At 40.7% G+C, this 27,376-nt stretch overlaps 2 protein-coding genes across 7 annotated transcripts; one reads left to right on the top strand and one right to left on the bottom strand.

Annotated features, from left to right (window-relative positions):
* Positions 1 to 145: 145 nt before the first annotated feature.
* Positions 146 to 19,719, bottom strand: znf692 (zinc finger protein 692). 6 transcript variants are annotated; one of them, XM_046871407.1, is made up of 11 exons: positions 18,360 to 19,718; positions 16,137 to 16,218; positions 13,487 to 13,676; positions 9,311 to 9,342; positions 8,699 to 9,157; positions 8,521 to 8,620; positions 7,288 to 7,440; positions 6,693 to 6,771; positions 2,387 to 2,501; positions 1,638 to 1,737; positions 146 to 1,038 (listed from the first exon to the last, which is right to left on the bottom strand). In XM_046871407.1, exons 3-11 carry the CDS (start codon positions 13,651 to 13,653, stop codon positions 771 to 773), a joined length of 1,473 nt encoding a protein of 490 aa, XP_046727363.1. In that variant the 5' UTR covers positions 13,654 to 13,676; positions 16,137 to 16,218; positions 18,360 to 19,718; the 3' UTR covers positions 146 to 770. The 6 variants fall into 6 exon arrangements, with proteins under 6 accessions (XP_046727363.1, XP_046727362.1, XP_046727365.1 ...); XM_046871406.1 differs by lacking the exon at positions 18,360 to 19,718 and adding an exon at positions 16,342 to 16,376; XM_046871409.1 differs by lacking the exon at positions 16,137 to 16,218 and having other exon boundaries at positions 18,360 to 19,719.
* lpxn (leupaxin) lies at positions 17,296 to 27,114 on the top strand. Its single transcript, XM_046871411.1, has 9 exons — positions 17,296 to 17,385; positions 21,764 to 21,843; positions 22,015 to 22,067; positions 23,503 to 23,602; positions 23,741 to 23,971; positions 24,296 to 24,469; positions 24,645 to 24,726; positions 24,811 to 24,959; positions 26,668 to 27,114. The coding sequence occupies exons 1-9, from the start codon at positions 17,373 to 17,375 to the stop codon at positions 26,932 to 26,934; spliced, it is 1,149 nt and encodes a 382-aa protein (XP_046727367.1). The 5' UTR covers positions 17,296 to 17,372; the 3' UTR covers positions 26,935 to 27,114.
* Positions 27,115 to 27,376: the final 262 nt, after the last annotated feature.

The following is a 27,376-nucleotide window of genomic DNA, read 5'->3' as shown; positions in this document are numbered from 1 at the left end:
CCAAAATCTAGCAGAAGTGTGTAGGTTATTATTATAGCAAATGGGGACTCAATATGGAATAAGATGTTCAAAAGGCAAATACTAATGTTATGGTCAGGGCTTCATAAACATCTGACCACATATTAGGTTCAAAAGACTAGAAGAATAGACAGAAAGATGCATTTATTTGTCAAATGTACATTACAGAAAAGTGCTTTCTTCACATCTGGAGTCAAAATCTGGAATCAGAGAGGGTTAAGGGTCTTGTTAAAGGGCCCAGCAGTGGCAGCTTGAACTTCTGATCTTCTGATCAGTAACCCAAAGCCTTAACCATTGAGCTAATAGCATGTTGGTTTAGGGTGGAGCATGTAACGCTATGCTGTCCGAGGTGCTGTCCATGGTATGTTGATTGCAATAAGATAGTGAGGGCTTTGGGTGTCTTTAAGTCCGGAGGTGAAGTCTTGTCCTGGTTTGCCATATTTAAACCTATTATAATCGTTGCATAAACAATTCTGTATGAGGTGGTATCGAGACTAATTTTGTAACATGCCAAGAGAGCTGCACGCACAGTCACAGGGAGCACTGACCTTCATAAGTCCTGTGTACATCTGGAGCTGCGTAAATGGTGCTATTCTGACCACGTGCACACCGAGCTCTTTTTTATACCACCTCGTACATGTTGAAATAAATTTGATTTTAGGATAAAATAGGTTTAGTGGACTTTGATTTGGGATTATCTCTGCCTACTTGCCTTAAAAGGCAACACCAATGTTAGTATTGCTGATAAAGAGTCAGGCATTAATCACAGTTTGGGCATTTGATATTGATTTGACTCTAACGGCATCCTCTTGTAGGTCAAAGTTTGTTGTCATGGTAGTAAAATCAGAGGTCACGTGACCCGGGTGACTTTTACTCCGATGAGCGGTTACGTTGTCCCTCTTCTCGAAACGCCGGCCGCAGATCTCGCACGCAAACCGGTAGCTGCTCTCAGCATTGTGTTTACGCATGTGCCAGTTCAGAGAGGCCTTCTGACGACAGGTGAAGCCACACATCTCGCACCTGGGGGGAAACACACACACACACACGAGAATGTGAGGGACACATTTACTTTACACAAGTAAACACACACATACACACACTTCATTCACTAAGACTAAAAACATATAGGCCACACCCCCTTTACTAAGACTGAGAAGCTCAAAAGCCATGCCGCCTTTACTGAGATTGATAACAGATGCCACACTTCCCTCAATGAGACTGACCAAGACTGAGGCCACACCCCATTTACAAAGACTGAAACTAAAAGAGGCCACACCTCCTTCACTGACACTGGAAAAACAGAGGCCACACCCCTTTCACTAAGACTGAAGAAAAAACAGAGGCCACACCTCCTTCACTGAGACTGTAAAAAAAAAAGAGGCCACACCCCCTTCACTGAGAGTGGTAAAAACAATAGAGGTCACACCCCTTCGCTGAGACGAAAAAGAGGCCACACCTCCTTTACTGAAAGGTTTAGAGGCCACACCTCCTTTAAGGAGACTTACCAACACACCATTACACTTTCCCTTTCATTGAAACTGCCCTTTTTTTTATAATAATTCAATCATGCGTGCCTGTGTGTCACGTGTGTGTGTGTGTGTGTGTGTGAGGATTCTTACTGCAGTGGTTTCTCTCCCGTGTGGATTCTGCGATGGATGCTCAGGTTACTGCTGGTGCGGAAGGCACGAGCACAGAACTCACAGATGTAGTCTCTCTGATCTAACACACACACACACACACACACACACACACACACACACACACACACACACACGCATACACACGCACTTAACATAACATTTGACATACAGCCTTTACTACACACTAGCTTGATCTTCTGACCCTGTTCGATAGCTCTGATCTCATTTCCCCCTCAGAAGAATTCCAACACAAGCAGAAAACATCAATATGTGTCACTCTGAATGTGAAATTTTTAACTACAGCATACTTATTAAATAAATATTACTGACTTATTAATTCGTATAAATAATATATGAAACATTGCAGAATGTCAGTTGGTGTAAAAAAATAAATAAAATAAATAAAAAGGTCCATTTGATTTAATAGACAAACAATAATAATAATAATAATAATAATAATAATAATAATAATACACAATTTTGATGTAAATGTAATCTGCTATACCAAGATTGTGATTTCTCATTTAAAGCTGATTATGACCATACACGTTTGTGTGTTATATGAAAATAAAAAAAACCCTCTAAAATTGTCTGAAGTTAAATTTTTATCTAAAATATCCACAGGACTAAACCCGAGTTCTAGTATAAAGCTGAGCGAAGGGTTAAGGACCATGACTCAAAGCTGAAAATCCTGGAGGATTTGACCTCACAACCTTCTGGTTACTCACCACTGTGCAGCTTCTCGTGTTCTTTGAGGTGCTTCTTAAAGTTGAACGATTTTCCACAAGAAGGATCAGAACAAGTGAAGGTCTTCTGCTGGATGTGCTGGTACTTCATGTGGTGCTGAACGGAGACAAACGTCATGCAGATTATTGATTATTTAATAAACCCTTCGTACAGGGAAAAAGTTTCTGTGCTTGAATAAAAGTAACCACCACTCCAGGAAAAGTCCTTCTATATTTCGACCAAATTAAAAGAACCAGCGTTCTTTAGAATGGACTTAATTATAAAAATGTAAGTAAAGATCTAGGAGACCTTCACTACATGGAAAAAGGCTTGACCATAACATTAGTCTTTTGATCTACTTCATTCCACACTGTTCACATTTACTGTTATAATAACCTCTACTCTTCTGGAAAGACGTTCCACTAGATTTACGAGAAGATTTGTGGTCATTCATCCACAAGGTTATTAGTAGTGTCAGGTACTGATGTAGGTGAGGTGAGTTTTAGTTTACACATTAGTTTACTCAGATTAGAATATTACCAATTGCACTGCACACTGATGTATATTGTGCAAGGAATAAAACACTCTTGTGTTACGCTACTGTGGATAAATAATCACTGCTGGCGTAGTGTGACGAAGCGGAGATACTGTTTTCACCAGATGTTGATTCTATTTTCCGATAACAGCATGTCCTGATGGTTTCAATTCTTCTTTTATTACAGCAACAAACCAGTGAGCAATTTTACTTCATTAAAGAATGACAAAGCACTTTTTCAATCCATAATCTAGGGATGAGAGAGAAAGAGAGAGAGAGAGAGAGAGAGAGAGAGAGAGAGAGAGAGAGAGAGAGAGAGAGAGAGAGAGAGAGAGAGATACACAAATGTCCTGAGGTACCAAAAGTATCCTGTCCCATTATTTTTTCTAGACCTGTGGAAGTTGTATTTCAGTGGATATATAAGGGTGTAATGTTACATATATTTGTACTGAACATTTTAGGGGACGAATTCAATCCTGTTTTTACCTGCGGAAGAAGGTGGGGTGGGGGGTTTTATTATCAAACTTGCAAACATAGACAACAATGCAAGGGGTATAAAAAATAAACTAGAGTTAGCGCAGTGTCACTGTGGCTACTCACTCTGCACTGGAAATACGATTTGTAGTGCGGCGAATTATGATTTGTGGTGCGAAATCGCTGCCACTTACTGCCATCGCCAATGTTTTTGACAGTCTAGCGATGTGGATTCGTTGTATATATAGCTTCAAGAATTTCCCTTAAATAGAGAAAATCCTGACAATTCCGCATATCGAGGGAGTGAATGTATGAAGGGTGGAAGGAATGAAGGCATTTGTTAAAGTTAATATGCTGAAATATGTAAAACAGTTATGTAAACATATCTTTAGAAAATTAAATATTAAATGTAAAACGCACACACACATCTGTATTACCCAAATGGGGTCTAAATAAATGTAAACTATTCAAGTAATTTTTTCCATTTATTTAATCAATTTAATTTGTTCCTATTTAAGTGATTATTCATTTAATCAATAAAATAAAAAGTGTATTGCATTAATTTGATTAAGGAGTTAATCAAGTCCTGGATTGATCAGTATAGTATCCTGCCCCAGATTCTGTGGCCTTTGCTGGTGTATAGTGCCTATAGCAACGATTGAGTCCCCAGAGAGAAGGATAAGCAGATACCTGCGAAGGTGGCTTGGTTTACCACGAAGCATGAGTAATGTTGCTTTATATGGCACCAGTAATATTCTGCAACTCCCGATTAGCAGCCTTACTTAAGGGTTCATGGTGTCAAGAACACGGAAAGTATGGCAATAGAGAAAGTCTAGGGATCCCAAGGTGGCAGCAGCTGGCATACAGGTGCACACAGGCAGGAAATGGAGCGCAGAAAAATCGCTAGAAGTGGCTGAGTCACAAGTCACTGGTGGAGTCCATTGCAACAGGTGTGCAGGTTTTGCCTTCTCGGTTGTGAGAAGTGACAATGCTCAAGAAAGAAAGGTCAAAATCTTGTTTAGAAGGACGTGTGGGCAGGCATGGAGGAAGCAAGAGCTAGGATGGTGGGATTGGAACAGCAAGGAGCTTGGACTAGATGTTCAATGTTCGGCAACGTAAAATCGCCTGGGCTGATATCTGGAAAGCAGATTTCCATCGTATCAAGTTTTTAGTCCAAACCTTCTATGTTGTCTAACCGAGTCTTGCAAACCTCTGGGTCTGGGGCAAAAGTGAGAATCATTCCTGTCTTCTTTGTTTAGGAAGGGGATCCCTAAAACATCTCCTTAGCAGCTGCCTGAAAGCCCTTGGAGACGGGCGCTTTCGTTGGCATCACAATGTGCCTAAGGCAGTTGCCTAGTACTTAGCCATAGCCATTAATGCCAACAAGAGCCACCACAAGCCAAAGACCATTACGTTTCTTAGAGCCAGAGAGAAGGCCCACCCACAACCCAGAGTAAAGTCTGGTCTCCTCACTACCGCTTCAGACTGGCAATTGGAGGTGTATCTTGATAAACGGCTGAAGATCCCTACCATAATAACATCCACAAAGCTTTGTCCAGACATGATTATTGTCTCAGATTCCACCAAGCAACTGATTTTATTAGAGCGCACTGTGCATTAGGAAGAGCGCATGGACTTGGCCAACAAGAGCAAGTGGGCTAAGTACCAAGAGCTAGTTGAAGAGTGCAGAAGGCAGGACTGAAAAACTGGAGGTGGGCTGCAGAGGTTTTGCAGGGCGGTCACTGGTTCACAGGCAATTAAAACCAAGCTGAAGCCGCAGAGAAAGCCACTAGATGGCTTTGGATTAAGAGGGCAGAACGGTGGGCAATCACTACTGGGACACAGGCCGGGGTCTGATCAACCCCAGCTGGGTCGCCTAGACCAGCAGTCCCCAACCGTTTTTGCTCCACGGACCGGAATAATGTCAGACAATATTTTCACGGACCAGCCATCAAGAATTGAATTGAGCAGTAATGTATTATGTGTTAGCGGCCGGAGCAGCCCCTTTAAGAAGGTAGCGGATGGAGATAAGACGTGGCCGAGGCATCTTGACATGCAGTGACTCATAGACAGATGTGGAGGAGAAAATCCGGTTATTTTCCAAAATGAAACATCTTTCAGAATCAGATAATAATTAAAACGGTAATAATGTAAGTTATGTATTCTTTCTGTGCGGCACGGTATCAATTGACCCACGGACCGGTGCCGGTCCGCGGCCCGGGGTTTGGGGACCACTGGCCTAGATGAAGGTTTCTGATGTTGAAAGACACGAAACACCCAATGACCCCAGGATGTGTCTGAGTGCATCTGCATGGTGCATCTTTTACTACTACGATTTATTCCATTGAATTTTTATAAAGTTCTTATAAAACTGAATTTTATATATTATTTAACCAAGCAGGCATTTTATTTATTGTTTTGAAAATGTAAATTGAACCGAACAGTGCCTTAAAACCTGAGAAACGAACCGAACCGTGAATTTTGCCTACCGTTACACTCTATTGGACTTCTGATCATGGGTTCAAATCCCAGTACCACCAAGCTGCCACTGCTGTGTCTTTGATCAAGGCCCTTAACAGCTCAGCTAAATAACTGAAATAACTGCAAGTCGCCCTTGGAAAAGGTCAAATGATTTTTCCTGATGCCCTACTTCTAGATGGAGTTCTCTTCAATTGGAAACTCTTTACTACAGCTGAGGATGATCCAGGTGATGATGATAAGGTTACCATACAGAGATTAATTCAAGAGCCATAAAGATGAGTTTTGACTGGGATTAATTCAAAATAGTTTTGTACTCAAGTGTCCATCAGTGAACAGCTGATAACCTCAACAATGATAGAAGTGTAATGAAAGGACTTTCGGTGCCACTTGATGCGGATGAGATTCCCTTTAGAGTCTGGATCCTCTCGAGGGTTCTTTCTCATATCATCTCAGGGAGTTTTTCCTCAGCACCGTCACCACTGGGTCGCCCATTAGAGAGAGTTTTATAGTTAAAATTTGTATTTGAAATCTACGAGGGCCGTCAAACCACTCATCAGTAATAGGACACGCTAGTCATTTACAGCTGCGTGTAGTACCCCCATTTTTATACCTTCCTGACTTCCTCGTTTTTAATTCTGTCAAGTTGCTTTGGGACAATGTCCATAGTAATAAATAAAATTGAATCAAATTCCATTGTTGTACCTCATACAGTAAGAAGAACAAAACACGTACTGTTATATGCAAGTAGTGACATCATCAGGTCACTCCATCATTGATGGAGATCTACTTCATGGAAAAGATTCCTGAACAATACTCACGTTGAGGTACTGACGGCTGGAGAATATTTTCCAGCAGCCATCAAACTGGCAGGGCAAAAGGAGCTTCGGGGCTGGTTTTCTACAAAAAGCGATTTTATGTCAATAATGTGAAAAGATCATCCATAGTTACCACCATAATTCCTAATAAAAGGTACAAGGAGTTAAAGAAATACACTATATGAACAAAAGTTTGTGGACACCTGACAGTAAGATATGTGCTTTTTGAGTATCTCATTCTACATTTTCGTCCCCACTGGCTGTTATAAAACCTCCACTCTTCTGGGAAGATGTTCCGCTAAATTTTGGAGTGTGCTTGTGGAGATACAAGGGTGTTAGTAAAGTCAGATACTGATGTAGGTGAGGTGAGGAAACCTGGGGTGCGGTCAGCATGAAAAACTCATCCAAAAGGAGTCTCCTATTATAAGTAAAGGGAAATTTTCATGCTAACAAATGCATCCAAAGATGTCTTATACAATCGTGTGCCTCCAACTTTGTGGTAACTATTTAAAAACCACATATAGTTGAAAAAGTCGGGTGTCCCAATACTTTTGGTCATACAGCGTTATTTTGCTACAAATCTTTCTCCAGGACAAACCTCTTCCTCCTTCTGCTCATATGTAAGAGCTCGTCTTTCTCTGAAGCTCTCGTTTTCCTCCTCGACTCCTCACTTTCACCCGTCTGCAGAGCATCCCCTTTCCTCTTGCGCTCCCTCGTGGTTGAGTTTGGTACTGCATCTTGTACAACATCCCTGTAAGGGTCAGAAAGATTTCTCTCGTCCTTTACCTGCAGCTTAGCACCAAAATCTTAACTCAAAATCAAAATCTTGAGTTAAAGAGATTTAAAGCCCTTATGAATTATTCAGTTATTCGTCTTAAAGCTGGTTATTTAGCAATATGGTAAAAATAAGAATAACATGTAAAAACTCCAGCGTAATCAGAAGGAAGACAAACAAACAAACAAACAAATACAAAATGTAAACAACTAAAGTAACAAATATTCAGAGAAATAAAGACAGATAATATTATTTTTAATAATTAGACAGACAGACAGACAGACAGACAACCAGATACACAGACAGACAAACAGATAGAGAGAGAGAGAGAGAGAGAGAGAGAGAGAGAGAGAGAAAGATTGATAGTTAAAGACTCACAGACAGACAGACAGACATTCTTTTAATAATTAGACAGACAGACAGACAACCAGATACACATACAGAGAGAGAGAGAGAGAGAGAGAGAGAGAGAGAGAGAGAGAGAGAGAGAGATTGATAGTTAAAGACTCACAGACAGAGAGACAATGACAGACAGATACAGAGACAAATAAATAGATAAAGGCTCACAGTCAGACAGATAAATAGACAGACAGACAGACAGACAGAGACAGGTAATAGACAGACACCTAGACAAATAGGGAGATAGATAGTTAAAGACTTAGACAGACAGACAGACAGATAGACAGACAGAGAGCGGAAGACTGAGAGAGAGAGAAAGAGAGAGAGAGAGATGATATATTGATGACAGACAGACAGACAGACATTTTAATAGACAAGTAAATGAATGAATGTATGAATAAATATACAGATAGACAGACAGACAGACTGATAGACATAAGCAAAAATAAATGCCAAATCACGACACCCGTTTCAGCTCAATGTGCACTGTGTACCGAAGGTTCCTACAGATTCTATATGATATTATTCATATGATAATATTCATATCAGTTTAATATATTTTGGAGAACTTGACATGCCTGATGTATTTAACCTTTTTTTCCCCTGCGTATTTTCGATCCCAAGACTAAAGAGTTGAACTTTTCGTCGAATGTCTACCTGAACTTTGGTGACAAGTCGAGAAGCGCTGCATCGCTTCCTTCCTGTGGAGCTGCTTCCTGTTCATGCTGTGCCGCATTGCTGCAATATTCTAAGAGAGCTTCAGAAAGGTCACGATTCAAAGAAATTATAAGGAAGTTACAAAAAAACTAATCTGAACTGAGACCTTGCGCTTTACCTTCTTCCTCGTTTCCTTCTGAGGCTGACAGGCAGACTCGATCCACCTCGTTTCTATCCGAGACCAATCTTCCTCTTGCTCTCCTCCTGCTTCTCGTCCTGCACTCCTCCTCCCGTTTCACTCCTTTCCTCTGTCTTTTCTTGTTCTTCCTCTGTCCTGAAGGAGCGGTGCTTCCTTGTTCGCGCTTCTCTCCGTTATTGTCCTCCCCTGTGTGTATCGGATGCCAGGTGAACGTGTGTCCACCTCCGCAGGTGTATGTAAGACAAGTTTCTGCTTCACGTGACCACACGGAAGTTTCAGGAAATTCCTCCAGCAATCTCTCCTTCACTTCCTGTCTATGTGGGTCAGACTGCAGGCTCGGGGTTTGAGGACACTGCTGCCCGTGACTGTGGACCAGGAGGATCAGCTGCTCCAGAGAGGCCACAGTTACAGAGATTCCTTCCTTTCCATCACCGTCACCTTCATGATGCAGACAAAGAGATAATTACCAGAATTCTGAGCTGGTTTCTTAAGAGGTCCTTAAAAGTTTTAAGGTTCTTCTGTTTAAGTGTTCCCTTTGTTTGCTAAAAAAAGTTTGAATCTTTACAAAAGGCAGAATCGTCTGTACAGTACCTGAGCATCTGCTGCACACTTTACAGGAGTAACTGTTGAAAAACAAACAAACAAGGAATTATGAATGAAATCCACCAAATACACTGAGCCATATGACACGTTTATGCAAATGTATGCAAATTTAAAAACATGGAAGGAGTCTCCAATGTCACTGCTTTGTAGCAGCGGTTCTCTGGAACATGAACGCTTTCAGGACGCAGCGGATCATCTGCCTTCATACCCCCCCTGTCCTCTATATCTGCCTCTTCCAACCCAACCTGCATTCTTCCCTCACCACATCCATAAACCTCCTCCTTGGTCTTCCTCTTTTCCTCCTTCCTGGTGGCTCCATCCTTAGCATTATCCTACTGATATACCCCATGTCCCTCCTCTGCACATGTCCAAACCATTTTAATCACAACTCCCTTCGTGTCTCCAAAACGTCCTACATGCGCTGTCCCTCTAATAAACTCATTTCTAATCCTGTCCATCGTCGTCACTCCCAACGAAAACCTCAACATCTTCAGCTCTGCTACCTCCAGCTCCACCTCCTGTCTTTTACTCAATGCCACTGTCTCACCACAGTCCTATAAACTTTCCCTTTCACTCTCAAACATACTCTTCTATCACAAATCACTCCTGCTATCACTCTTCTCCACCCACTCCACCCTGCCTGCACTCTTTTCTTCACTTCTCTAACACACTCTCCATTACTTTGCACTGTTGACCTCAGCTACCTGAACTCCTCCACCCTTTCCACCTCTTCTCCCTGCAACCGCACCACTCCACTGCCCTCCCTCTCATTCACACACATGTACTCTGTTTTACTCCTTCTGACTTTCATTCCCCTTCTCTCCAGCATGTCTCTCCACCTCTCCAGGCTCTTCTCAACCTGCTCCCTACTCTATTCACAAATCACTATATCGTCCGCAAACATCATAGTCCATGGAGACTCCTGTCTGACCTCGTCCGTCAACCTGTCCATCACCACTGCAACCAGGAAAGGGCTCAGAGCTGATCCTTGATGCAGTCCAAACCCCACCTTTAACCAGTCTGTCGTTCCTACTGCACACTTCACTGCTGTCACACTGTCCTCATACATGTCCTGCACCACCCATACATACAGTGGTGTGAAAAAGTGTTTGCCCCCTTCCTGATTTCTTAATTTTTGCATGTTCGTCACACTTTCAGATCATTAAACAAATTTTTATATTGGTAAAAGATAACACAAGTGAACACAACATGCAGTTTTTAAATGAAGGTTTTTATTATTAAGGGAAAACAAAATCCAAAACTACATGGCCCTGTTTAAAAAGTGCTTGCCCCCTTAACTTAATAACTGGTTGGGCCGCCCTTAGCAGCAACAACCGCAATCAAGCGTTTGTGATAACTTGCAGTAAATCTGTTACTGCACTGTGGAAGAATTTTGGTCCACTCATTTATGCAGAATTGTTGTAATTGAGCCACATTGGAGGGTTTTCGAGCAGGAACCTCCTTTTTAAGGTCATGCCACAGCATCTCAATAGGATTCAGGTCAGGACTTTGACTAGGCCACTCCAAAGTCTTCATTTTGTTTTTCTTCAGCCATTCAGAGGTGGACTTGCTGGTGTGCTTTGGATCATTGTCCTGCTGCAGAACCCAAGTTCACTTCAGCTTCAGGTCACAAACAGATGGCTGGACATTCTCCTTCAGGATCTTTTTGGTAAACAGCAGAATTCATGGTTCCATTTATCACAGCAAGTTTTTCCAGGACCTGAAGCAGCAGAACAGCCCCAGACCATCACACTACCACCACCATATTTTACTGTTGGTATGATGGTCTTTTTCTGAAATGCGGTGTTACTTTTACGCCAGACGTAATGGGACACACAGCTTTAAATAGATCAACAGTAGTCTCGTCAGTCCACAAAGTATTTTCCCAAAAGTCTTGGGGATCATCAAAACTGAGATGAGCGTTTATGTTCTTTTTGCTCAGAAGCGGTTTTGGTCTTGGAACTCTACCATGCAGACCATTTTTGCCGTCTCTTTCTTATGGTGGAGTCATGAAAACCGACCTTAACTGAGGCAAGTGAGGCCTGCAGATATCTGGATGTTGTCGTGGGGTCTTTTGTGACCTCTTGGATGAGTCATTGCTGTGCTCTTTGGGTCATTTTGGTCGGCCGGCCACTCCTGGGAAGGTTCTCCACTGTTCCATGTTTTTGCCATGTGTGAATAATGGCTCTCACTGTGGTTCGCTGGAGTCCCAAAGCTTTAGAAACGGCTTTATAACCTTTTCCAGACTGATAGATCTCAATTACTTTCTTTCTCATTTGTTCCTGAATTTCTTTGGAGCTCTGCATGATGTCTAGCTTTTGATGATCTTTTGCTCTACTTCACTTTGTCAGCCAGGTCCTATTTAAGAGATTTCTTGATTGCGAACAGGTGTGGCAGCAATCAGGCCTGGGTGTAGCGAGAGAAATTCAACTCAGGTGTGATAAACCACAGATTTAGACCACACTTTTTCCACACAGGGCCATGTAGTTTTGAATTTTGCTTTACCCTCAATAATAAAAACCTTTATTTAAAAACTGCATGTTGTGTTCACTTTTGTTATCTTTTACTAATATTTAAATGTTTAATGATCTGAAACCTTAAATTGTCACAAACATGCGGAAAAAAAAAAGAAATCAGGAAATCACACTTTTTTTACACCACTGTACTTCTCTGGTCCAACCGACTTTCCACTTTTCATCCTCTTAATTGCTGCTCTCACTTCCTCCTTACTAATCCTATCTACTTTCTGCTTCACCATCTCCACATCATCCAACCTTCTCTCTCTTTCATTTTCCTCGTTCATCAGCTGCTCAAAATACTCCCTCCACCTTCTCAACACTCTCTCCTCACTAGTCAACACATTTCCATCTCCATCCTTTATTGCTCTAACTTGCAGCACATCCTTCCCAGCTCGGTTCCTCTGCCTGGCCAATCGCTACAAATCCTTTTCTCCATTAGTGTCCAACTTCTCATACAGATCCTTATATGCCTTTTCCTTGGCTTTCGCCCCATCCCTCCTTACCTGCTGCTGAATCTCCTTGTACTCCTGCCTACTTTTCTCATCACTCTGTCGATCACAATTCTGTTTCTCCAACCTCTTTCTTCTAATGCTCTCTGACCCAATCACCAATCGTTCATTCTTAGGTTCACTCTCCACCACTTCATCTAACTCACTCCAGAATTTTTCCTTCTCCTCCATCTAACAACCCACTTGTGAAGCATAAGCACTGATGACATTTATCATCAGCTCTTCAACCTCCAGCTTCACGTTCATCACCCTATAGGATACTCGCTTCACCTCCACTACACTCTTACTGTACTCTTCCTTCAGAATCACCCCTACACCATTTCTCATTCCATCCACACCATAATAGAACAGTTTAAACCCACCTCCAATGTTCCTGGCCTCACGCCCTTCCACTTTATCTCATGAACACACAAAATATCTACCTTTCTACTCTCCATCATATCAGCTACCTCTCTCCCTTTACCAGTCATAGTACCATCATTTAAAGTACCAACCCGAACCTCCACTCTCCTACACTTCTCCTTTTCCTGCTGTCTCTGTAGATGTCTTCATCCTCTTCTTCTCCTCCTTTGGCCAACAGTAGCCCAATTTCCACCAGTAAACCCAGAAAAACATTTATGGAAATAATTTCCAATTCACATCCAAACAGCTGAGTCTCTACCTTAAAACCATGTCCAAAGATCCTCCAGCATCACTTTCATTAGTAAATGAATGGGAAAAAAACCTGCTTTCTAACTATATTCTCTCCTAACAAAGTTTCAGACTGATGCTATTCTTAATCTGAGTCCTAATGAACCAGTATCACAAATGCCATAAATGTAGCTGCTATAACGTAAGTGTACGTTCTACAACATGAAACGTAACCATAAACCGATAAAAACAATCTAATTCGGTAAGAATGGTTAGACAAATTGCTGCAGTAGAAAAAAAAACTTCACGGTGGTCACAGGTGTCTACTCGTCTAACCACCCAGTTATTTCTAAAAAAAATATATTTATAGAAATATTCATGGTGCATCGAATTCAAATGTTATTGAACAAACTTTTTTGTGACTGTCTGTCACAGAATTGACAGAATTTATAAAAGAGAAGTTGCATGCAAAAGTATATATTATATATATATTATATATATATTACGCGTTGATCAGAAACTGAGCCAGCTCTGAGTGCAGAGAGAATCCCAGTCGGTCCTTCAGTGTACTCCAGTCATCTGGCCACGAGCCGAGTCGCACACGGAGTTTACTCCTCCGAGCATCCAGCTCTCGACGCCTCTGCCTGCGCTGAGCCTCTTTATTTGCCGCCATGGCGAAAAGAACGAACAGATGCTCTGGGTACAGGAATGTGAATAAAGCATAAAGAATAAAGCATAAAAAGAAAGTATTTTCAAATTGATATTCTTTCTTACTGAGAATAATAATAATTACTTTGGGTGATTAGATTTTTTTATACAGAAGACCTAAGAACATTATAATATATTTTCCTTTCTAGTTTTCTCATCATCACAAGTTTGTCAGATGATCTCGACATAACGAGTTGTTTTCTCGTTATCACGAATTTTCTCGTGATCTTGATATAACAAACTTAGTTTCCTCGTGATCAGTACTTACATTTTCTGTGTATTTGGCAACCCGGAGTTGTGATAACGAGAAAACAACATCTGTTATGTCGAGATCACGAGAAAATTATGTTGTGATCACAAGAAAATGACTAGTTATGTTGAGATCCCTAGAAAATGAAGTCATGATCACGGGAAAACAAAGATTAAATATTATAATTCTTGGCCTTAGGACATTTTTATTTTTAAGAACTCAACATTAACAGTACAGTGGTTCTCAGGGATCAGGGATCGGTACTCGGACCTCAGCCTTCTGTTTTCTGCCTGAGATGCTTAATTAAGGCTCATGAGATAAAGTTGGACTAAGGTGATCTTTTGAGTTGGCCCACCATGCCATATAAGAGAAGAGGAAAAAACTTCTTCTTCTTCTTCTTCTTCTTCTTCTTTCGGCTGCTCCCATTAGGGGTCGCCACAGCGGATCATCCGTCTCCATACCACCCTGTCCTCTACATCTGCCTCTTTTACACCAACTACCTGCATGTCTTCCCTCACCACATCCATGAACCTCCTCCTTGGCCTTCCTCTTTTCCTCCTACCTGGTGGCTCCATCCTCAGCATTCTTCTACCAATATAAGAAGAGGAAAAAACTAATAGAAATAAATCTATAGCTATTTGGAAAGAAATTTGGAAAAACAACTCTTTAACCATTTAAAGCAAAACCTCAGGGCACCCTAAGTGCTAACATTGTGGCCAAATCATTAACAAATAGAGATTCAATTTGCATTAGACTAAATTAGACTAAGTTTTAAAAGTTATTTGGTTATTCGACTAAAAAGATTGTAAAACAGTGTGTTGGGGAGGAAATGAGAAAACCTGGATGAAATCAAAGAATTCAGAGAAAACCAGACAACTCAGTGAAAACCCAATTGACCCAAACGAAAACAAATAACTAAGAGGAACCAGAAACCCTGAAAGACATCAGAGGACCCTGAACAAACTAAAAACCTGAGGACAACCTGAGAATTCAAAAAAACAAAACTAAAACTAAAAGGAAACCAAAGGAACCAGAAGAAAACAGAACTCGAAAGAAAAACCTGAGGGAAATCTGAAAGCCCAGGTGAAAGTAGAGAACCTAAAAGAAACCAGAGAACCCTGAAGGAAATCAGAGATTTAGAGGAAACCAGACAACTGAGTGGAATCCTGACACACATTACATCCTTGTGTTTTGATGGTTCATGAATGCAAAAGTTAGATGGATGATGGATGGATGGATAAATAGATATATCTTCATCTGTAAGCACTTTTTCCTGATTTCGATCATCGGTGTATCAGGTCGTTAATGTATCCCAAGAACACTGTAATTGTAAGGCAGAGATACATTCTGTAAATCATTCACCCTCTCACACATTCTATCCTTAGGGAAATTTAGAGATATCTAACAAACAGCATATGTGGGAGGAAACAGTTGAACCTGGAGAAAATCAAATATACACAAAGAAAACTAGAGAACCCTGAAGAAACCTGGAGGAACCAGGAGGAAAACCAGAGGAGAAAAACAAAAAATTAAGCAGAAAAACCTGAGCAACTTGAAACCTCTGAGGTAAATCAGAAAATCAAGGAAAACCAGAGAACCCTGAGCAATCCAAATAACTCAGTGCAAAACAAATAACCCAGAGGAAACTAAGGAAAAAAGAGACTCAAGTGGAAACCTGAGCATCTGATGAGAACTAAAGGAACGTTTAGTTGGAGCTAAAATCCTGTATGGAACTAAGAAAAGTGTCACTCATTGGGAGGAGTCACACAATCTGGCAACCCTGTTGATATAGGTGCTGTTTTTGAAAGCAAGTGGCTAGTTTTATTACTGCCATGATTTAGTCATTAAATACTTTAGTTTTGGGTAAAAAAAAAAAAATTTAAAAACTTCAAATATATCGTTAGCAAGATACCACTAGAATAGAAAAATTGCTTTCTAGCGGTATGCTGGAATAGAGAGGTCACATGGGCACAAGTTGCCATGGCGACGTTCCAGCCCTGCATACTGAAGTACTACGTAGTATAGATGTCCGGATATTTGCACACTGTTCAGTACGTAAATTTAGCGTAAGCCATTTCCATTCTTTTTCATTTACCTCGCAATAAATTGTGAAATAAATGCAAGATAACACTTAAATAACGCCGATATACCGACACGAGATGAAAAGTCCATGCTAATTTAAATAGGTAAACATATACCTGTTCATACACGACTTTTTGTTCAGAGTGGGCCCCACCAGCTCCTCTCCGTTGCCCTTTTAAGCACGCGTCCTTCAGTAAACTATAAAAACATGATAACGACGAAAAAAGCGTTCACAACAGTATCAGTGAAATCCAGGGTGGAAAAAGCAAACGATTTTATATATATTTTGTTAATAATGCGCGTCATGGAAGTGAGAATAACCTCCAAAAGCCCGTAAAGCAGGAAGTGTGTGGTGGAAACAATGCTTCATGGGAAATGTAGTCGTTTGGAGAGACACACATTACATTCTTGTGTTTTGATGGTTCGTGGATGCAAAAGTGATGATTAGATAGATAGATAGATAGATAGATAGATAGATAGATAGATAGATAGATAGATAGATAGATAGATAGATAGATAGATAGATAGACAGGCATCTAGACAGGCATCTAGACAGACAGACAGTTAGATAGATAGATAGATAGATAGATAGATAGATAGATAGATAGATAGATAGATAGATAGATTTATCTTCATTTGTAAGTACTTTTTTTCTGATTACGATCATCTGTGTATCAGGGGTTATTGTATCCCAAGAACACTGTAATTGTAAGGCAGAAATACATTCTGTACATCATTCACCCTTTCACACTTTCTATTCTGAGGGCAATTTAGAGATATCTAACAAACAGCATATGTGAGAGGAAACAGTTGAACCTGGAGAAAATCAAATATACACAAAGAAAACTAGAGAACCCTGAAGAAACCTGGAGAAACCAGGAGGAAAACCAGAGGAGGAAAACAAAGAATTAAGAGAAAACCAGAAAACTCTGAGCAACTTGAAACCTCTGAGGTAAATCAGAAAATCAGGATTAAACCAGAGAACCCTAAGCAATCCAAATAACTTGAAGGAAAACAAATAACCCAGAGGAAACCAGAGAACCCTGAGCAAACTGAGGAAAATCAGAAGGAAAATAGAGGCTCAAGTGGAAACCTGAGCATCTGATGAGAACCAAAGGAACCTAGAGGAACCCAGCTAAAATAGAGAAACCCACAGAAATCCAGAGAACCTCAAACAAAATGGGGGGCCTGGAGGAGAATGAGGTATGAATTTTAACGGTATATACTGTGGAAACAGGAAGTTGCGTAAAGATGTGAGGGTTGAAAACTTGAAAGAATTTGACAGGAAGAGGAACTTACAGTTTCAGTGGTTTACGCTGTATGTAACAAAATTAAATCACATTCACGCTGCCATGGAGGAGCTCGGTAAGTCGCTAACGGCTTTTTATTTTTATTTTTCGTGTTCATTTTTTATGTTTTGGTAGGATAGACGCAGACCATATAAGTCGTTATAAGCCTGCGTCTTTTCCATCCTGAGACATTGCTACACAAATGCAGTGTTGAATCGAAATCCAAATCACATTTGCATTGCTTATTCTGTAAATGGTACAAACACAACAGAAATCTAAATCGTTATATAGAGCTGGAATTTCTTTTCAGGGCTCTGAATAATGCAGTCAGATCTCAAATCAGATCTATATGGACAAAAGTTCTTGGACACCTGACCATTAGAGAGTTATGTGCTTTTTTCAACATCAAATTCCACAGTGAGTCTCCATTTTCTGTTTTAATAACCTCCACTCTTCTGGAAAGATGTTCCTTTAGACCAGAGGTCCTGAAAATACATCCCACGCTCCGAATACGACTCGCCTTGACTTGAGTAAAAGACAGGAGGTGGAGCTGGAGGTAGCAGAGCTGAAGATGTTGAGATTTTCGTTGGGAGCGATGACGATGGACAGGATTAGAGATGAGTTTATTAGAGGGACAGAGCATGTAGGACGTTTTGGGGACAAGGTGAGGGAGGTGAGATTGAGATGGTTTGGACATGTGCAGAGGAGGGACAAGAGTTTTATCAGTAGGAGAATGCTGAGGATGGAGCCACCAGGAAGGAGGAAAAGAGAAGACCAAGGAGGAGGTTTATGGATGTGGTGAGGGAAGACATGCAGGTAGTTGGTTTGAAAGAGGCAGATGTAGAGGACAGGGGGGTATGGAGACAGATGATCTACTGTGGTGCCCCTAATGGGAGCAGCTGAAAGAATAATAATTAGAAGATGATAGTATTAACGCTTTTTCAATTAATAGGCTTTAAATCTCGTAAAAAGTGATGCTCATTAGTTGATACGGTGCACAACAACATATTAAACCGATTTAGTATTAGAAGGCAAAATAAATACACTTACAGTCAGAATAAAACCATGAAACTTCATTCCAAAAGGTCTTCAATTGGATTCAAAGCAGAAGATCTTTATGAAGCTGGCTTTTGCACTGGGGCATGTTCATGCTGGAAAAGGTTTGGGATTCCTAGGACAAGTGAAGGGAAATTTTCCTGCTCCCACATCCAGAGGCCTGTTATACAATTGCGTGCCTCCAAAAATTGCCATAACACTATGGAAAAGAATACACATGGCTGGAAAGGTCATGTGTTTAAATACTTTGGTACATATAATGTACATAGAAGAATCATGAAGCACTGCATGAATCACGTCCCAATTCGCTTTTCTAACGTTTCTAACATTAATATCAACAAACCCAGCACTTGACCTTTAACCAAAATATAAGATGTGCAAATTAGCTGAGGTCTCGATGGATGTTTCATACCAGTAGCACATTTTTCCTTTCTGAAACTGAAGCTCACGGAGGGGGGCAACAGCTTTAAACACATCTGCAGCTCTCACACAATAATCACAGGAGTACATTCAAAATGTAACAGTGTATAAATATCAATCAGACACAAATTACAGTGCAAATACTTTTCCAGTCTTCCATTTGTTACGGAGTCGAACGAAATGCCAAAATCTGGGATTAGATAGATCACTTTATTTACCAAATGTTGCTCTTAATCAAGCAACAGTGTGAATATGTAGACATACTACCGCTGAAAGACGTGAGGAAAAAACGGGTGCGGGAAGCTGAGCTTTTTGGTGGTTGTGCATTTCTAAGGAGCGTCTGAATCCCACTCCTCCATCCTCAGAGAAGCATGTGGATGAAGGTCTTTAGTGAGGACTAGTGGGTAGCGGGTTGCTGACATTCAGTGACCTGGAATGAGTCGCCGATCATTCACAGGTTTTCTGTAGACTGGTAGAGGGATTTATGGCCCCAGAAGAAGGGATCGTCAGAAATCCAATTCCCCTGATTATGCATGTCACGGCTGTTTTATACAAACTCGGAAGCTGTACGGAAAACCGTGTTGTGGCAAATTAATTTATTGTTTACTAGAGCACAGTAAAAATCTACGTCTAGAAATTCTGCAAGGGAATAAACGGATACGAGATCTGATGCCAGGTGAACAGGAGGCATTTCGAAATCGCACGTAGGTTTGAGGAAGCGCATTTTGTGTCTCAAGCAATTAGTCAACAGCATTAATCGGTTTAACATGGCAGAATTTTTTCGGTTTCTTCGGTTTCTTCGGTTTTTCCGATTGAGCTGTTTACATGGAGCATTTTTATTCAGATTGGACTTTTAAACCGATTATAATGCTCTATGTACACGCATGGTCTCTCTTTCTGGATCAGATTTGAGACAATAAATTGACCTTTGATTTTATTTCATTCAATTATTTTATTTAGCTACAATATTTATTTAGATTTTTTAATGAATCATTTTATTATTTAACATTTGTGAATTAATTTGTGCTCAATTCACCGATTTCAATTTAATTAAATACATTTTTAGTTTTCAATATTTTCTTTGATTCTTTATTTTTAGAATTACATTTCTTTGTATTTAATCTTATTTAATTGAATTTCATTCGTTATTTAATTAAATAGCTTTTTTTATTACCTTTATTGTTTTTGTGTATACTGTGATATCACCATGCACGAAAGAATTTCCTGATATAAACTGCACTTTGGATTACAATGATTAAAAATACACAAGGCTGAATTTCTTCTGTATGGCACACTTTTGATGTACTGTACTTGTGATTGTTAATTTCTAGGTTGTTCATCCATTTTCAGAAATTGTATTGTATATGCTCATCAATGAAAGGTTCAGAAAGGTTAAATTTTTTCCCTATCTTGGTCATATTCTCATTCATCTCATGTACGCTAAAATCATCATCATAAAATCGTATACTGTAATCACAGACCCAGTCGTCTAGACATAATTTGACCCTAATCAAAGTTGCTCAGATCTTTACACTTGCCTTTTTTCCTGCTGTGAATGATGTTGCTATTCGACTTTTAACAGAGTGAGAAAAACAGTAAACATTTTTTTTATCACATCAGTGAAACATCCCTATTTTCATTTTCTGACTTCTCTTTTTTCGTCCCACGGAACGAGGAAGTGAGCGAGCGCAGTGTGCATTTCTTGCAGCTTCATCGCGTTCAGCAAAACTGGGTTTTGTTCGTTTGATTGAGTTAGTTTCACATGTTTCTGTGGTAGCAGTGTAAACCAACTGATTCACTTCCTCTAGTAATGGAGAAGATGCAATCAGCACAACCGGATGTGTACCGCAGAGCGTGTGTGCAGTTTTTCGCTGTTACAATCAACCGTTCAACACATTTTGTTTATTACGGTTTCTATTGTAACAGCCCATTTCTTTAGGACTTCTAGGTATTGCAGAAGATCTGAACTATCAAAACTGTATTAAAGGTTATGAGCTATGATGAGAAGTTTATGTAAGATTTATAGATGGAGTTTCTGTTTGTGAGCGAGACACGCATGGATTTTTTGTTTTCTATGCCACAACTTTGATTTTGACCAAACAAAAATGTCCAGATGTTCACTTTATTTTCATTAAAAATCCTTCCTTCGCATGTAGAACAGCTTTACGCACTCTCGGCATCGGGATAATTAGTTTCTTCAAACTTTCATCTTAAATACTTTGCTATGCCTCTTGTAAAACTAATGGTGTTCTTCACTAGTTGATCACCAGATTTCTTTCTTGTGATCCAGATTATTCCAGAGCAGTTCACTAGGATTTAAGTGCGGTGACCAGGCAGGACGTTCCATTATAGATATCACTCCAGTTTTTGAATAACACTTCATTGTCTTGTCATATGGTGAAGTCGGTTTAAATAAGCTGCAGTCCAGATGGAGTTGTATAATGTTGAAAAATGTTATATATGGAATGGGAGCCATGTTGGTTCAGGATTCCTTTCATTTTCCAGAATAAGTCTCCAAACGTCCCTGCTCCAAATCAACCCCAAACCATTAAGCTTCCACCTCCATGTTTGACTGTGAGGGTGAGGCAGTCTGATCACATCACCTGTTCAACATCTTACAAACTTTCTTCCAGTCATTCACTGTCCAATTCTGTGTGTTTTTGAGATTTTCCTAGTCTGTTGAACAGCAACAAAAGGAAAATTTATTTGAGTCTGTTTTGAGTTTTATTTCATTTTCATTTTTATTACTGTTTAATAACCAGGTTAAAACTTTAAGCATGTGTGTGTGAGTGTGTGTGTGTGTGTGTGTGTGTGTGTGTGTGTGTGTGTGTGTGTGTGTGTGAGTGGTGAATTTTTGACCTTCACAGCCTTCTGTTTTCTGGACAGAAAATGTCTATCATTCTTAAATCTTCATGCATATGAATAAATGAATAAATTAATATATACATGATCTTCTATGTATTGATGTATGTATACAGATATGCTGTTGGAGGAGTTGGCTGCAAACTCCATGAAGAATGACTCGGATAAAAAGCTCACCCTGAACCTGCCTGCACAGGTAAGCTCACATACACATGAACATACACCCACACACCCGACATTACAAATTCAGAATAAATTTGCATACATTTGAAACGTTATTATAATGTTATTAAAATATTATTATAAACATTAGTACCTTTGAGTGCTGTAGCAGAGCATAATTCTCATTTTAAGCACTGTGATACAGTCCTCAGGGAATACCGTGACATCGGGACAAAGCTCTGAGAAAGATGTCTACAGGTAAGACTTCTATTTTGGAATGAAATATTCCATAATGTGCTTTTATAGGAAGCATAAATGACAGGCTGGTGAGCACGAAGCAGAGTCTATGTTACTGAAGCAGTGTTACTGAACTATAACAACAGTAACTATAAGCAAAAATCTCTACAAGCACACTTTAGATTCTAGTGGAACATCTCCCAGAAGAGTGGAGGTTATTAGGACAGTGAATGTGGACGAAATGTGGAATGGGATGTAAAAAACCCCACACACAATACAATCATATGGTCAGGTGTCCACAAACCTTTGTCTGTATAGTGTATACTGGTTACCATATTGTTCTCCCAGCCCCCAAATTAGTTTCCATTCCTTTTTAATAGAAGGTGCAAGTCAGTAAATTGAATTGTGTGTGGATGATTCTATAAACGCTATACTTTTTATCCAACGCCAATTCTCAAAAAGTTGGAACACTGTGCAAAATGTAATGTAAATAAAAACAGAATGTAATGATCTGCAATTCTTATAAATCCAGGCAACAACAACAAAAAAAAAAACATTTCAGACCTTTAAACTGAGAATACATACTATTTTAAGGGCCCCATGTTTACTACTGTGTAACATCACGTCTTCTGTCCGTATATGCATCTGAGAACTGAGGAGACCAGTTGCTGATGATTTGGAAGGGAAATGTTGCCCTATATATGTCTGATACTGGATTCTATCTGCAATCACTACAGTTCTGGGTGTCCTTTGTTGTATTTTTTGTTTTATTTTTATGATTTCAAATGGTGGATGGTCTAGACTGCAGACAGGCCAGTTCAGCACCCAGACACTTTTACTATGAAGTTATGCAAAAAAGAATCATGACTGTTTTAAAAGCAGTGCCGCCTTCCAACATTGGAACATCCAATATTGTCCCTTGTCTCATGTGTTCAGAGATTTTTTGAGATTCTTTGAAACTTTTGATGAAATTGTGTGCTGTAAACAATGAGATATTGAACTGTTTTGCAATTTTATGTTAAAACCAATATTCTAAATTCTTCCACAATTTGTAGACGCAATCTTTCACGTATTAGTTAAGCTCCACCCATCTTTACTTCTGGGAGACTCTGCCTCTCGAATCTGACTTTTTCCAGACTTTTCTTGCCCCTTCCCAACTTTTTTGAGATGTGTTGCAGCCATCAAATTCAAAATGACCTTTTTTTTTTTTTTTTTAAACCCTAAAATAACGGATAAATTATGGTTTAATGAGATTTGCAAATTACATTACTGTAGAACATCTGTAAAAGTATCAACAATTACTCAGTAATAAGGTTTATATTTATTAGTATAAACCTGTTGATTTGCTTTGCTATAAATCCTGTTATTCATTACGCAGACACCTACGTAACCAGGTGACCAGGTTTTGTAAACGATGGTTAAAATCATCTCTCTAATAAGTTCTCTCCATCCTCAGTCAGCTGCCTGCTCCAGTCTCGGCTGAGGTGATGAGTCCAGGGACGGCCACTCGAGAGCTGGACTCCATTATGAACGAGCTGCTGGGGCTGAACCTGGAGGTGAGTCTTAGCACTCATCAGCAGAGGGCAGCACAGGCTCACTATTATTGTGCACGAAACATAATATTTAATTGCTCTCAAAATTGTGTTTGTTATGCATTATCTTGCATTATTTAAAAAAAATAATCCGCTTACAAGGTATCAGAGCAGATGGCTGAAAAAGACACAAAGCTGGAAGATAAGAAAGAAACCGCAGGAACCAATGGGGAGAAAGATCCAGCAGAGGGGAACGCATCAAAGAACCTGTCCAAGAACATCGACACCATTGACAACCTGCTAGGAACGCTGAGCTCAGATATGGAGAAGATGGGAGTGCAGACTGCAGCCAAGGGACACTGTGCTTCCTGTGGGAAGTGTATCGCTGGGAAGGTCAGTGAGACAAACAGACAGACACTATGTTGTGCTAAGAAAGGAAGTACAGTAAGTAGGAAAAGTAAAGAAAGCTCTATAGAAAGAAAGAACAAAAGTAAAGAAAGAAAGAAAGAAAGAAAGAACTGTAAGTCAGTGTGGTCAGGGGTGGCAGGGTATTTATGCACAGCTCTGAGGGCAGGCTGGTCAGATTCGCCAGGTGTAGGCATTGGGGCAGATGTGTGGGCACTGTGCATGTTGTTTTCTGTAAGTGTAAGCACTTGATTGTTACTGGAGCCCCGTGTGTGTGTGTGTGTGTGTGTGTGTGTGTGTGTGTGTGTGTAGATCATCACGGCTCTGGGGAAGGTGTGGCACCCTGAGCACTTTGTGTGTGTGGTTTGTAAAGAGGAACTTGGTGGTAAAGGGTTCTTTGAGAGGGAGGGGATCCCGTACTGCAAGGTGGATTACGAGAACATGTACTCCCCACGTTGTGCATACTGTCAGGGCCCCATTCTACAGGTAACACACACACACACACACACACACACACACACACACACATACAGTGTACATTACACTGTACACCCCCTTATTAACACATTACACCAGGTGTGTGTTCAGATTTGTTAAATAAACTTACTTATCATCATTTACATTTTAAGTGAGTAGTTAAAGCGTGTGTGTTTTATAAAAGAACATCCTGACGGCAATGGATCGCACCTGGCACCCAGAACATTTCTTCTGCAGTCACTGTGGAGAGCGGTTCGGAACCGAGGGTAAGGACGAGGACGTGTGTGTGTGTGTGTTGCTCCCTGGTCTTGTGTATTTATTGTTATGCCCTTGTGTGTGTGTGTGTGTAGGTTTTATGGAGTCTGAAGGGAAGCCGTACTGCCCTAAAGATTTTTACATGCTGTTTGCTCCGAAGTGTTCAGGCTGCGGGGAGTCGGTCAGAGAGAACTACCTCTCAGCAGCGAACGGCACCTGGCACCCTGATTGCTTCGTCTGCAGTGTGAGACACACACACACACACAGACACAGACACACACACACACACACACACACACACACAAACTTTATTATAAGTTGCACTTTGACTTGGTGTTGCTGTCTTTCTTTTGCTTTCCCTTTGTACCTGTCTTCATATTCCTGCTTGTTCATGTCCTCTCTCTCCTCTCTCTCTTTTGTTTATTTTTCTCTCTGTCCCTCACCCTCTTACTGTCCATATTTGTATCTTCATTTGCCCTCTCTTCTCTTCCTCCCTTCCTGTATTCTCTTCTTTATCCTCCTCCTACATTGATGTGGTTATGCTGCATGAAACCACAGTGATGTCAGTAATGCTGCTGATGGAAAATATATCGTCAGGAACCATGCAGAACCTCATGTAGCATTCCGTAAGCGACTGTGGGAGTTGGTATAGGCCCACGATCTCATATGAACATATGGAGAAACAAGAAACAAGAAACAGAGACAGCACATGTGGGTCCAGTAGGCATCTCTGATCACTGCATGGTTCAGTGCACCATCAGTAAAAAGAATATAAAACCTAAGAGTGCCTACTGGCATTTTAACACTGCACTTTTAAAAGATGCTAATTTTAGAGAGTCTTATTTTTTTTTTTTTTTTTGTTTTAGACTGGAGAAGGCACGTTTTAACTCCCTACAGCAGTGGTGGGATGTAACGAAAGCACAAATAAAAGAATTCTGTCAACAGTACGCTCTCAATGACACAAGAGACATTGCCAGATCTCTGGAAGCTCTGCAGATAGAAATAGTGGAACTATCGAGGGCATATTGAAGCCCTCAAAAATAAAAAAGCAAAAATGAACGACCTGTTGGACACTGCAGTACAGGGGGCGCTGGTCCGCTCATGCTTTAAAAGCATCACTGAGATGGATGCTCCTTCTAAGTTTTTCTTCATTTTAGAACAAAAGAATAGACAGAAAGGATTCGTGCATGCTGTGCGAACAGAATCAGGGGATCTCGTGTCAAAGCCCACTGAAATTCGCGAACAGATAGTCAGCTTCTACTCGAAGCTGTATAGCAGTGCGAGGTCAGGGGCACAGGAGGTGGAGAAAAGCTTCCTCAATGACCTGCCAAAGCTCTCAGGGTCAGTGGCCAGAGAGTTGGACAGGGAGCTGACACTGGCTGAGCTTCAGGAGTCAAGTTTTTCAGGGCATTCTCTGCAATGATAGGGCAGAAGGGGCTGGAGGTCCTAAAGGACATTGAGAAGGGAGGTCAGCTTCCTATGAGCTGTAGGAGAGCCGTCCTGACCCTGCTGCCAAAAAAGGGAGACCTGATCCTACCTACTGTGCACTGACTGCAAGATGCTGTCAAAAGCATTAGCCTCTGGACTGACGAAGGTGATGGAGCAGATCATTCACCATGACCAGACGTACTGTGTGCCTGGGAGGGGGATATTTGACAACATATGCCTAATTCTTGACATTTTGGAAGTCTTGGGCTATTGGGCTTAAAGACTGGTCTTATTTTCCTAGAACAGTAAAAGGCTTTTGACCGGGTTGAGCATGAATAATTGTGGAAGTATGTGGTAAAACTTTGGGTTCACCCTGGTTTCATAGCCATGATCAAGGTTTTGTACTTCCTTTCTTTCTCTTCCTTTTTTCTGACATCACTCTTTCTCTGTCATCATATTGCTTGAGAATGCATAATGCTCTCTCTCTCTCTCTCTCTCTCTCTCTCTCTCTCTCTCTCTCTCAGGACTGCCTAAAGCCATTCACAGATGGCTGTTTCCTGGAGCTGGACGGTCGTCCCCTGTGTTCTCAGCACTACCACACGAGGACAGGGACGCTGTGCGCCACGTGTAACACCCCCATCACGGGCCGCTGCATGTCCGCCATGGGACGCCGCTTTCACCCCGAGCACTTCGTGTGCGCATTCTGTCTGCGTCAGCTCTCTCAGGGGGTGTTCAAGGAGCAGGGGGGAAAACCATACTGCAACTCCTGTCACGACAAACTCTTCCTATAAAACCGGAAATATCGCGCTTATCCCTTATCAGCCACAGAGTGTGTCATAATCAATAAATGAGAAAAAAAAACAGAGCATGATATCGCAGGCTTCTTACACGGAACATTTGATAATCCCTTTTAGCCGAAAATCATTTTCATTTATTATTATTCCAAATAAATAAAAGATCATTACAAAAAATGCCTGTATGTCTCAGAGATGATTTGTGCTGTGCGCGGAATGCTAGCTAGCGGAAAGCGGGAGGCTTGCAATGCTCGTGCTGGTGCTATTGCAACCAATCAGGGTCGAGCGTGCGCTATGGTTTGAACTTGTTTTGATTGACGCTTGGTGAATCTACTGATCACTAACATACAGTTCAGCATCAGTTCAACAGCAAGCAGAGCCTTATATGTGTGATTTTTTTAAGTAGGTTTTGGGTTTATAATAATTGTAATAGATATAG

Source organism: Silurus meridionalis, chromosome 17 (genome assembly GCF_014805685.1).
Source record: "Silurus meridionalis isolate SWU-2019-XX chromosome 17, ASM1480568v1, whole genome shotgun sequence".
NCBI classification, from domain to species: domain Eukaryota; kingdom Metazoa; phylum Chordata; class Actinopteri; order Siluriformes; family Siluridae; genus Silurus; species Silurus meridionalis.
This window is presented reverse-complemented; position numbering and strand designations above follow the sequence as displayed.